Genomic DNA, 13,451 nt, shown 5'->3' on the forward strand with positions numbered 1-13,451 from the left:
CAGGTTAGAAAGAAACAAAGACCGAACTTTGCAGGGTAAACCCTAGGATTACTTCTCCCCTGCCCCTCAACTTATTTTTATACACGTGTATGTATACACAGATACATGTACTCACATATATGTATAAACACAAACACCCTAGGATTATAAATTCAGGATTATAAAATACTGTTTACAATAAATACACACTCACATGCTCCCTAGTATTACCTTTATTACTCAGCAATCTTTCTTGAAGAAAGGCTCAAAGACTAATCTACAGGTTGGTGCTGGCAGACTTTAGTAACAATTTTCACATCAAAAGCTGACATTTTTAGTATCTCCACCTAGCAAGTGGAAGGGAAGCAGGAAAGAGGATGTAGCTCCCAAAATATCCTAAATTAGCCCTGGAATCTCCCAGGTAATCCACAGTATTATCAGTCTGAATGCTGAACAACAAGTATTCATTTGTACTTTATCATCCCATGGATTACCTTTACTTGCCACTACAATTCCCAAGTAGCACTGCTGTGTTTATATATTAAGAGGGCCTCATGGATAATTTTTTCTACAGATTTGCACTCTTTTCCACTACAAAAATTTGGGTCTTTAGACTGGATATGTACATATATTTGTTTTCTTAAGAGTAAAAAAAAAAACCCACCATCAGGATACTTCTATTTCTCTGGTTGAGAACACCAAACAACATTCCTCAGATTAGACATATAGAGAACTGTTTATTTAATAGAAGTACTTCGGTATTTTCCATCTTCTTCTGCTTTAGTCTAAGAGTACAAGGCCTCTGCCACTGATTATTATTTTAATAAAATTCAGCTGTCACATTTATGGACATCACTAAAGACACCAAAAAATGTAAAGTACCATGTAAGTGATGAGCTGAATTCTGATATAGCAATTCAAGAAAGTAGTTCATGAAGACTGTGAACAGAATAGTGAGCCTGTACTTCTAGAACTATACCCTTCTAATGAAATCTACTTCCTCTTAATGTCAAAACAAACAAAAACCAACACCAAAACCACAAAACCAAAACAACCTAATACTCAAAATTTTTTTTTAATAAAATACTTACTTGTTTTCAAATACAACTGTGAGCGAGTCCTCATGAACATCTTTGATAAATCCCTAAAACAAAAACATTTTTGTTATAAGAATGCAGAACACATGTGAAATCAAAACAAGGCACCAATTTCGATACAGCCTGAAACTAAGCCAAACAGCAGAGCACCACTAATACTATGGTTCCAATTTAGGAAAGTTCCAAGACACGATCCCACTGTTCGGATGAGATTGCTGATATTCTTAGTTGGCTATTCTAAGAAATACAGTGCGCAGGGATTGTTTCAAATGACCGCTCAAATCAGACCAGCACATTTACAACTGAAAACTCACTATCAGGTGTTTCATTATTTTATCTTCAGGTGTGCACAACTGTTTTACAGGAACAAAATGAGAGATCCAGGGCAATTAGTACAACTCACAATACAATGTCAAACAGCTGTGCATAGCACTATTTGCTTTATAGGTATTCTTCTCAACACAAAACTGAATCCCAAACAACTGTCCTTCAGAACAGTATGACAGCAAGTTTGGATAAAATTTGGCAATGCAGGCTGCCATAGAGCTAGTCATGCTAGCATCTTTCAAGTACCAAATTGGGGGCTGTATGAGGCCATATACCTGTAGGACCTCACAGGAAAACAAAGAAAGAATACAATATTTCACTTTGTGTGTCACATTATTATGATCTCGGGAACAACTGAAGGGAAATCCCACTTCCCTTTCTTTTGAGAAACAAAGAGCTTCTTTAGGAAGCACCAATTATGCCAAAAACCTAAAGAAGAAGAACAACCTGATAGATACAGTTGTACTCAAGTATCCATGCAGAAATTAAGTTCCTACATCCCTTGGTTAAGACAGGCAGGTAGGCAAATTGCAAAAAAAGCAGATAAAAGGACAAGAAAGATCTTTCAAACTACTCCTGCTTTTGCCTGGTACTTGCCTAAGTACAGGACATCAAGGAGGAACCTGCAGTTTTAAAGGGGAGAGAGTTGCATAGCTATGTCAAAAGAAGTTCCAGGAAATCTGCTGAACAGATTATATCCACTTAAGAAACTGCCAACTGAGGAGGACGAAGCACGTATCAAGTGTGCAAGGAGCAACCAGCCCACAGAGGTATTATGTGTCACCTCAGGGAAAGATAAATTTTGACACAGGAGATCCCTCAATGTAACGACAGACAGTAAAGGAGGCCATACTGACAGCTGGTTGCAAAGAGCCTATATAAACAAATCTCCTTTTACCTGAACTCGTACTTGGGCAATGCCGTGAAGGTATTTTCTCAAAACCTGCTTTTCTGCTCTCTGAGCTGCACTCAAAACCATCTGCCAGCAACACAGAAAACACGTTCTAGCAGAAAGCACACTGGTAATCCTGAACAAAGCAGGTCACCAGAAATCACCTCACTGAGCCACCTAGTGTGTTCCTAATAAAATATACCCTTTCAAACACCATCATGCCACTGCAAGGGAAGGAAGGCAAATCTCTTTGAAAGGTATGCAACGGAAACAGTTGGCAATAAAATACACCTGTAATCAGAGACTTTCAGTTTCAACACAGTTTCTGGACAGGTAAACCGGACAGGAATACCGAAGCTTAGAGATGCAAAGAGCATACAAAATTTTACTGCCTGAAGCATGTGTTAGTAACAACAGAGGTAAAGCAGAACTTTTACTAAATTTATGCTACCAATGTCCCCTTTAAACACACCTAAACATGGGGATGAATTAACATGGCATAAAGTGCAGAAAACAGTAGTTGTTCTACTACAATTCATTCAAACTCTATCCAGGGACAAAACACCTAAGCCACAGCACTGCACACCGAGTTCATGCAGTCCAACATTCTGCCGTATGACAACTTACCAAGAGAAAGCAGTATTTACAGAAAAAGATTTAATTCTCTATTCTGGACAGCCATTTATCCGCATTCCCAAAGTCTGTGATTCAATATTAGTCTTTGCCTCACTATGCTGTTTTATTTCATAGCTGAACCTTACCTCTTATTTATGTTATTACATGCTCTCACAGTACTCAACATTGGGGGGGGGAATAAATATATTTCATTTCTATAGGTCAACCTACAGAATTTATTGTGCAGATCTGAACTCAAGTCATCTTTCCTTTATTAAAAAACAGAACTCGAGAATCAAGATAGATTCAAAATCAGGTACCATAAAACACCTGAAAAACATTCATAACATAATGCTCTGCAGAGTTTAGAAAATCCTGAATCCACTGACTAGCTGTAGGTTTCATTAATAAGACAAAATAAGTGGAAAAAAGGAATCCCAACTGCACTGAATTTCCAGGATTTCAGACAACTAGTCCATTGCTAGGTAAAAATCTGGCTTTCTGTGTGACGATTCAAATAGGTTTAACATTCACAACCGATTTTCAAGCTAACATCCTGCTGAAGAATGGGAAAGCTGAAGTGGAACAATAATGCAGAGATATGACTAGCAGCAGACTAACAGGGGACACTGCACAAACATCAGCTGCATAAACAGAAATATTGAACACTTTTTATTAAAATCAAAAGTACAAATTCCAACAAAGAGTCTGCACGTTTTACACCACCACATGGGTCTCAGGAACTCCTTCACACAAGGAAGTCTTTCAGTTCAAAGTGTGAACACTGCTCTTCCCATATGAGAATATAATGCAGACTCATGGCTAGAGACATCTATGCGGTAACTTTCTTGAAATTATCTGAATAGCATTTTCAGTTGGCATTCTCAAACTCTTTCACTCAACAGTATTTATATATGAGAAACATTCAAGATCAAATATAACATTTATCAGGCATGCACTTCAGGTCACAAATGGACATATGTAAAGCATTAAATAAAGTTACATAATTACTTAATTTTATTCTTGTGAGGCCTGAAAAACATCTGATCAGAGTCTAATCCTACAAACACAAGACTAACAGTGAAGGTGTAACCTAAAACATTTGTAATATAACTAGAAATAATTAGAATTCAATATAGGTCTTAAATAGAGTTTTATAAGAAATTATTCCATTATTGCCAAGAAACATGCCAAAAGTATCATGAAACCATTTGCTGAAAATAAAAGTTCCTGCATACTACTTTCCTACCTACAACCCTGACCTTTACTATAAGCATTACCAGCTGTCACTTAGAACTCCAAGATAAAAACAGAGAAATAGATTTCATGCATGTCAGGATGAGATGTTGTGTAATTTTTAAAGTATTCCAAGAGCCTAGAGATTATTTTTTAAAAAAGGTTTAACAAAAAACCTGTGACATTAAGATATTTTGAAATACAAACCAGATTTTTTTTACATTAAAAGTTTATTAATATAAATTCAAAAGGATTTCTTCAGAAAGGGCATAATGAACATAAAACATAAAAGTAAATATCCTGGTTTTCAACTAGGAATTTTGAAGGAGTTCTTTATCAGTGAAGTAACCTATACAAATATATTTGTAAGCTTGTACTAGTCATATCTGATAATTTAGTAGAAAATGGTTTTGGTACAGTAAGTAATGATGCATCATCTTAACTTTTGCTCAAATGAACATGGTACTCCATTACTGAAATTTAATTTAGCAGTGTTGCCTAAGATAATGTCAATATCTAAGTTTGAAATGTTCTATGTTCCTTACACATCATTCCATGCATTCTCATTCTGAACAGAAGTGATGAGGCACAGCTAACAAGAGACCACCAAACACATTGTCAGTAAATATATTGGCATCAAAAACACATAGTGATGAATTTATTATCAGCAAGTAAGGTTACATATAACATTTGTGCATGTTTTACACCACATACAAAACTGTGGAGGGCAGGAAGGAAAGGAAATCGATGTGACTTCATCTTGCAAGACTGCTGATTTGGACTGGCCAGATATCAGTGTCAGTCATTCAGTTTACACTGCAAGCTAGATCTCTGGAAGTCCATGTATGCCCTGCTTGCTGCAGGCCAGCTCAGGAGGCAGACAGGAGACTATACTGTACTACAGGCTATTAATGTCATGCTGGCTCCCCAGGCACTTTGGTACAGACCTGTCTCTGCCACTCACTTGGCAGAAGCCAGGCTCCCAACACTAGCACCTGTAAAACGAGAGGTAATATCGCTACGACTCTTGCTTAGGTTTGGGATCAGAGATCCAGCAAATCTAATACAGGGCCATACCATGTTAAATGTGAACAGAAGGACAGGAAATTATGAATAGATCATCTGCCACCAAAATCACTACAGTTGAGACTTCATCTCATAACACACATGCACTCTTTCCTTTTTACCTGGGTTTTGCTCATGGATTTAGGATTAGGATCTGCTGATAACATAAACGGATCAAGACTTACTGAAGTGCCCTTACAGTGAACTGTATGTCTCTGTATATATTCACACATTTTTTTTTTTAAATCCAGTTTAAGGTAAAAATCACAAAATCTGTATAACAGGCAGATGCAATCCAAGTTCCATCTTCATCCTGCTTTATTTGACCCCCAAGTAGGATGGTCCAATCTAAAAGTGAAGTGCTGTTAGTTTAGCTGCAAACATTCTTTCCAGAGATTGCACTGTGTTGGTTTTTGAGTCACACATACATGCAGACTAAAAACTATACTAAGATCACCTTACCCACCGCTGAGTAAATTTCAAAGAGTAAATGCTTTGCATTCTGGTACCATGGACTGTTTCTGAATCAGTGACATAAAGGTCAAGAAGCCTACATCCAATCACCAATCCTTACGCTCCTTTCAGAAGGAAGAACCATTAGTATTTTTAACTAACATTCATATACAAATCTTTCATGTAACAAATACATGAAATAATTATTACTAAGGGATGTATCCCATGCTGACCACCCTGGAAAAAAAATTAATCAAAGCAGTAAATAATCACTGGACAAAAAAAGATTGAACTTCATAAATATTATCTTCATTAGAAGTGACTAGCGGCATCTGCTTATACAAGGAATTGATTAAAGAAAGCAGATCTAGCTTGCCACAAAACATAAACGTTACAAGTAGGCACCAGGTAAGAAAGAGATCCTGAACTATATCAATTTTAGCAACCACAGTTTAATCTATGACATTACTGCTTATTTCCATTCACAATAATTATCATATGTAAATTCAAGTGCTGAAAGAACTTCAGCACTAAATCCCCTCCTTTAGGCTTACTCCTGAAAGTCTAAATGACTCACATTACTTACTGCCTTCTTTTACACATATTTTCAAAGGGCAAAACATCTGAAAGCACCCTTCACTGATTATGTACATCAGCAATCAATAATGTCTGTGGCATCTCCCTTTTATCAGCCTAAAAGGGTCAAACAAATGGCTCGTTACCAGCAATCATCACTACAGATCATGACTGCATCAGTCTACACAACTTTCAACAGATTAGTAACAACTTCAAAATGTCTGAAACTTCCCACCAATTAGGGCTAGATACAATAAATAAATAAATACACTAAATAAATAAGACAGTTGAGATCTTTAAAAAAATAAAGTCATTCCAGTCACCATGTTTCCTGGTGTAGTAATTGGATACAAACAGCTGTATAAGCTATACTCTTAATGACAGTTTCCTATTTTAATAACCATCAAGCTAAACACCATTCAGAAGAACTCAGAGTTGTTTTCAAAGTCACTAATTAAAAGTTGTAAAAAAAATTAAAAAGCCTTTTTTTTTTTTAATTGATGTGTAAACTTTTTCTCACACAGAATTGTGTGGAAAAATGCTATGTACTTCTCTCTCATCATTTTTTCCCTTAGTAATATTCTGGCTAGTCTCTACCTTGCAGCCTATGCCAACTCCTGCTACCAGTGCTTTGGTTAGTCCTGTTACCAGAACAGCTGCACCTCTGGAAAGAGGAACAGACCAAGAAGGAAGCACTTTAGAACCTGTAAATTAAAGGTCGAATTTCATTCTAATTCTCATTTTTATCTATTTCATGCCCTTGCACAACCTAAACAGCTACTACTCTAGAACAGAAAGAGCGCAAAGGGCATTCAACACACCAGAGCCAGTTTTTCAGCACGTGTAAGTCCTTACAATGAAGAACACAACAGATCTTTCTGAGTTATTCAGATGCTGCTGAAGGATTCAGGTAGAGGAAGTTGTCTGGTGTTCAATTTATGTACCTTGGCCTCATTTTATTATAAGGCCCAACCTATTTAACGTAAGCTGACATCTTAACTCATGAACAATGTGCAGAACCAGGGCTCTAATTCGCACACAAGTGAGCATACGTAGGCTGAGGGAGATACTAGACAAAACAGAAGCTTTCATCTTGTTCTTGACAAGAGCTGTACAGACATCCTTCACAACTGGCAGGACCAGAGGCAATGGCCACGAATTGAAAATGCAGGATGTTCCATATGAACAGCAGGAAATACTTTATTTTTTTTTTTTTACTGAGAAGGTGACTGAGCATGGGGACAGGTTGCCCAGGGAGGTTGTGGAGTCTCCATCCTCAGAGATACTAAAAAGCCGTCTGGACATGGTCCTGGGCTTTAGGCGGCCCTGTTTGAGCAGGGGTATGGACCAGATGACCTCCCTCAGTCTCTGCCAGCCTCAATCATCTGTGATTCTGTGAATTACTTAAGGATCTTAATGGCACAGAGAATCATCATTCTGAAAACACTATAGTCAGGCAAGAGGAGGCTGGGAGTATTCAACTTTCACTCTCTCCAACACAGCCAAAAAATACCTGGATTTCTTTGGGGTCTATGTCACATAAAAAGTCTACTCTAATGTCCCACTAACATAAACTAACCTACAATCCAGCACTGACCTAGAAAGTGTCAACTGATCTGCTCTCAGCAAGTCCTCACCACACCTCTAATACAGACAAACCCTTAACTAGTAGGGTTCATCAACCCTGTCCATTCTCCTCCCTGTTCACAAAACAAACATCTTTTTTCAGGAGACCATGACCACATTGAGCCCCTTAAGTGTCATCTGTTCTCTAAAGACAATGAGTGTTCAATATTGTGACATATGCAAAGACTTCTGAGCTGCAGGGAACAGCTAAACATTGGCTCTGCTGTATACTGGTTGAGAACCTGGGATAAAATACAAGATAAATGCTGTCCTGTTCTCCAGATTATATTACTTATTTAAAGCAAAAAACCCCATAAATTAGTTTGGAGATTTATCAATAAAAGGCTAAATTTAGATCATAATTTTTTTTGTACAGGACAGAGCATTAAAAAAGTTATCTTGGAATGTCTACCATAAACACAGTTACTGTGCACTAATTTATGCATCATGAAAAACATTTTGAATTTTCATGTATTTTAATACAGAACATAATTTTCCTTACTAATTTAAAGCAACCATAGTGTATACATATAGATATACATACAAAGAATTCCCTGTTAAAATTCAATTTTACTAAAATGAAGAACAATTATTAAAGTAACAAAGGAATCTATAAAGAGTATCATTTACCATGGTCATACCTCTAATAACTACTGAAAACCCCACTATAATGCTCCAACAGATTTAATCACCACATTTGTTCTACTACAACTAAGTTGCAGATCATATTAGCAACTCATTAGAAAAATTATGTCATGCAATTGTTTACATAATTATTTGGGGTTTTATCTCTGTTGGCATAGCAGGATCCTTCTCATCACATATACCAGGAAGCATGCTGTGCTAATGAACCTGAATTCAGACTGATCTGAGGGCAAACCTCAAATTTCATCCCATCTTACAAATTCTGCTTTTCACTTCAGAAATTTTTTTGCCACCTCCTATACAGTGACACCAGGCTTAGACAAGATGAGCCTATTCTCATTATTTTACAAATGCTATTATCAATGCTATCAGTGTCCAAAATAGGATACTTTCCAAATGAGTCTGACACACCTCCCTCCTTTGCTTCAGGAACTTTAAACAGAAAGTTACTAGTAGTGTTACTTAGCTCCAAAGTGCCTGCATAACCTCTGCCTACCACAACAGTAAGACTCACAAAATGGAGTCACTCACACACACATTTCACTGGATTCAGCTCACAAGAATGATCTTTGGAAACTGTGTTTCAATTCAGTTTATTCCATTTTGGTTTTTTTTGGGGGGGGTTCTGTGTTTGCCCCCCACATTAACAGTGGATTATTCTGAGTTGGGTCTTTGGTCATTATGGGTCCAATCACTCTAACTTGTCTTCATCCACCATGAAGATGTCATTGCTGAATTTAAGCCCCATTTCATTGATCTGAAAGCCATTAATGCCATTTTCAAGTAAAACTTCTGCTTTTGTTAGCTACTGTTCACAGGGCTAAAACACAGGATGGTGCTAATCTAAGCCTGACAATTCTCACTGACTTAGGAGGAAACATCATTGTTGCATATTTTTAATCAGACTTACTGTAATAAATTCTGTGCACACAGATCCCTTCAGTCCAAGAATTCAGTACACCTCCTAATACTCCCGTTAGTCTCGCATTCCTCTTAAGCAGAAGAAACAACTAATCCATGGTTTATAAAGTTGTCAAAGATCACAAGGTAGAAAATGGATAGCTAAGAAGAACGTCTCCAAATTCTGGGCTTTGCAACAGGCATGGGGGAAAAAAACATAATTCTATTTATGAGTATCCTGTCCCAAATGCAAACAATTCTGATGTGGGTTCTGTGTGGTATTTCAAGTCCAACTAAAAATGTATACGATTCACAAAATTTATTTTGTTACCAAAATCAGGAGATAAGAGGCTTACGTAGCAAGGGGATATAGCTTACCCCATTGCATTCCTTCCTCCTAAGAGTATATCCTATTTGTCTCTTTTAATAGACAGTTGAAAAAACTAACCCCTGAAGTCAGCTGGTTACAATACTTTAAACACCAACTGCCTTTACATACTGTACAATTAGCACGAGTTCCAAGCCAAATCCACAGCTGCACACAGGAAATTCGGGGGGGGGGGGGGGGGGGGGGGGGGGGAAGACACCCCCACACCCCCAAGTGCAAAAGCACACTGTGTATGCGGTTAGGCACAATAGCTAAAGAGAGTCCTGAGACTAAATACTCCCAGAACATAGCTACACTGAGTGCTCACAATACTGGCTGGAATCAGCCCTCCTGGAAAGGAAGACAGAAGGCTCTTGCCATAAAAAGAGCTGGGATTCTTAAACATCTGAAGCCAGGCTTAGGGGAAAATGACTGACGGACAACAGCTGAGAGTATTTTGCATTGATCTTTTAACATCCTGACATTCCAGGGAGGGTGACGCTGAAGGAAGCTTTCTGATGACATAAATAAACTCGAAATCTTTAAAGAATTATTTAAAATATTTTAAAATCATTATTTTCAGCTCAGTTCACCCCATCCCACCCAAAGCTCCTACTTGTTCCAAAAATACCCCCCCACACGCCCACCCACCCTTGCCAAGCTGAAGACTAAGCAGTGCATCTGCTCCCCCCGGCGCTCTCCCTTTCCCCCACACCACCCTCCCCTGAGGAGCCCTGATCAGCCCGCCTCGTCACCACCTTCCAAAGCCACCGCCGCCCCGCTCCATCCCCGCCACCCCCGGGTCCCCCTCCCCTCACGCCGGCCCCCCTCACCCCCTCCCTGCCGCAGCCCTCTCCACCACCGCCCCCGCCACACCCAGACACCTTCCCCCAACGCCCTTCCCCCCTCACCTTCCCCTCCTCCGCGGCCCGGCGCAAGGACTCTCCCCACGGCCGCTAGCAGCCCCCAGACTCCGGCCGGGCGCAAAAACCGCCGGGCGGCCGCCCCCCACGCTGCCTCCGCCGCGCGGGCCCCACCGCCACACCCTCCCCGCGCCGGTACCTTGTAGAAGGCCCCGTTAGAGCCGCGCACTTCCACCGTCAGCTCCTCCATGTTGAGAGCGCAAAGGACGCCGGGACGTGCTTCTAGAAACTGTCACCACGGGGGGGAGCGCTGGCGGGCTCCCCCTCCCCCTCCGCCCGCCCCCCGCGGGGTGGGGGCCGCTCCGGCACCGCCCCGCCCCTCCTCCCCCCGCCCCTCCTCGCCCCGCGGCGCGCGGCGGGTCTGCCCACGCCGGAGGCAGGAGGGGGGGGAGCGGACAGTCGGCGGACGGGGCGTTCCCTGCGGGAAGGACAGCCGGCCGCCGCCTTCCCCCTCCCTCCCTCTCCCCCACTGCGGCCCGCGGGAGTGGGAGCGGCCGAGTGCTGTGCGGGCTCCGCTGCTGGCCGACGCAGCGGCTGAGGGAGGGTCTGCGGCACCCGCCGCCCTCACGCCTTCCAGTCCTCCCGCCCGCCCTGAGGCGCAGGTGGCCCGGCAACCTCGCCCTGGCCCCGCGGGAGCGGCCGCCGTGGGGTAATGGAGGAAGTGGAGGCGCTGGTGCTGCAGGCCGCAGTCAGCGCTGCAGGGAAGATGCGGTGTTTTGTTTGTTTGTTTGTGTTTGGTTTTTTTTTTTTAAATGAATAGCGATTCAAAAGGCCGGGCCTTAGGGGACACCTTCCGTTCGCGAGCCGCCTCAGGCGGCCTGGCTCGCCGCCCGGTGTAATCAAGATGGTGCCCGTCATTCACCCGTGCAGTCCGCTTTCATGTCCGCATCGCGCGGCTGTCTTTGTCCCGCCGCTGCCCCGGCCTGGCGCTGGGGGCGGGGAGCACCCCTACCATCTGCACCGAGCGGCCCCCTCGCCACGGGCCCAGGCCCCGGGGGTGCTGCTCCCTACCCTATCATAGAGTGGGGGATCGCCCAGTTGCAGGCTGTGTCCTTTTCTCTGCCGTGTACTGCTGCAAAGGAAAAAGAAAACACCAAAATGACTCTGCTATTGGATGACCCTCACAATCAGCCCGAGTTTTGCGTTTTGCTATGAGCTCAATGCTCACATAAGCTTAGTCATGCAGAGCTTGATGAAAGGCCTGTATCTTTGCCAAATGCATACATTTTTCGCAATAGCTTTAAATATCAGTAACAGTACTTTCAAATGTCCTTTCTGCTGATCTTTCCTGTTCGATGTCAGCCCCAAACAAACAGGAGTACATGATGGTATTTTAGCCATCAAATGTCTTGATTCTTTGTTTCTCTGTGTTAATCTCCCACTGTAGCTTTTTTGCCAGTTTTACCCCTGTCTGTCAGAGGGGTGAGGATTTTAGGTAGTACAGGCCTAGAAGCTTTGAGAAAGCTGGCTTCTGGGCAAGGAGACTCAAATGCACCACAGCTGAGGGAGGGAGAGGGGCTCAACATCATCAGCTTAGCCTGTGTGCTGCTGGCTAACCCCCACTCATGCCAGATGGTTAGCATGCAACTCTGACTATTTATGCTTGTGTTGTCCAGTGAGTAATTTGAGGGTGTGGGGATGAGCTGGGAGGGTTCTGTTGGAGAGGAACTGAAGATCATAGGTAGAGCCCAAGATACAGGCTCTGAGGACAGTAGAGTCTTGAGTCATTGTGGTGAAGCATGAAGGGAAATGAGGCACAAATTAATTGGAAAAAAAATCCAATAGCCTCTGCTTGTTCCAGAGAATACCATGCTTTTTCTACTCAGTAACTCATATCTTTGGCTGTGAGGTAGTGTTTAGAAAAAAGGCAATTATGTGATCTACTCTTTTCCCATGCTGTGTGCATAAATACTCTCATTCTTGCATAATATCTATTCCATGTGAATGTTGGAGGGTACCTTTTATTAGAAATACTGTTTCAATCTTCAGAAATGACCTACAATTTATTCTGTCAATGGTGCTTAGGCCACGCATAGGTAAGAAAGAGAACCCTTCATGCAAAATGGTAGGTGCTGCCTTTCCTATTGGCAGAGGGCACTCAGGGCTTTCCAGGATAAAGTATGAAACCTGATAAAATGAAGCAGTTGTGCTACAAAAATTCTAGGCCAAAAGTTTTCATTGCCCCAAGATTGAATAGCCTGAGGTTCATTTATTCAGCTTCCAAGACACAGACTCTCAATGTCAACTGCTAAAAAAGGTGTTTGAGGTTTAAAAAAAAAAAAAAAAAGCAAAACCAAACTATGCATGAGCAAAACAGGACACAGATATAAAAAAGAAATTACTTCAGAACTGCATGAGATGCCTGGGTGTCCGTGTTTGCAAAATGGTGGACAGTTCTGGTCAATAATGATAACGAGATCTGCCTTGAGCCAATGCAATCTGCATCTGAATTTGCCTGATAAAATTTGTTTTTCTGGAAGTGCGCACATGATAGTAGTTAAAGTGACAGGGTTGTTTACAGATTAATATTGGGGCAGATTGCTATACCTAGGTGAAAATGGGGGTAGAAGAGAGTTATTATTAGGTTGTGGGTCATAGTAGTTTGCAGCACATCAGCCAGACTGGTGAGGATGAATCTGTTCCAAGTTTAGTTTTTATTTAAGTATTTACTGAAATAAGGGAGGATCTTTTCTCTATTCAGACTCAAGAGTCTTCCTCTGATAGTAGCTACTTACAACTTTTTTCACAAG

General features: G+C 41.4%; 1 protein-coding gene across 4 annotated transcripts in view; it reads right to left on the minus strand.

The window, feature by feature from the left end:
- FXR1 (FMR1 autosomal homolog 1) overlaps positions 1-10,983 on the minus strand; it is a 36,801-nt gene extending 25,818 nt beyond the window's left edge. For 3 of the 4 annotated variants that reach the window (XM_075761485.1, XM_075761483.1, XM_075761481.1), the window contains exons 1-2: positions 10,841-10,982; positions 1,071-1,123 (exon numbers count right to left, since the gene is read on the minus strand). In XM_075761485.1, coding sequence (XP_075617600.1) covers positions 1,071-1,123; positions 10,841-10,891 — 104 coding nt within the window. In that variant the 5' untranslated portion in view covers positions 10,892-10,982. Of the gene's footprint in view, positions 1-1,070; positions 1,124-10,840 lie in introns of all 4 variants that reach the window. The other variant, XM_075761482.1, reaches the window with a different exon arrangement.
- Positions 10,984-13,451: the final 2,468 nt, after the last annotated feature.

This window comes from Balearica regulorum, chromosome 9 (assembly GCF_011004875.1).
Source record: "Balearica regulorum gibbericeps isolate bBalReg1 chromosome 9, bBalReg1.pri, whole genome shotgun sequence".
Classification (NCBI taxonomy): Eukaryota; Metazoa; Chordata; class Aves; order Gruiformes; family Gruidae; genus Balearica; species Balearica regulorum.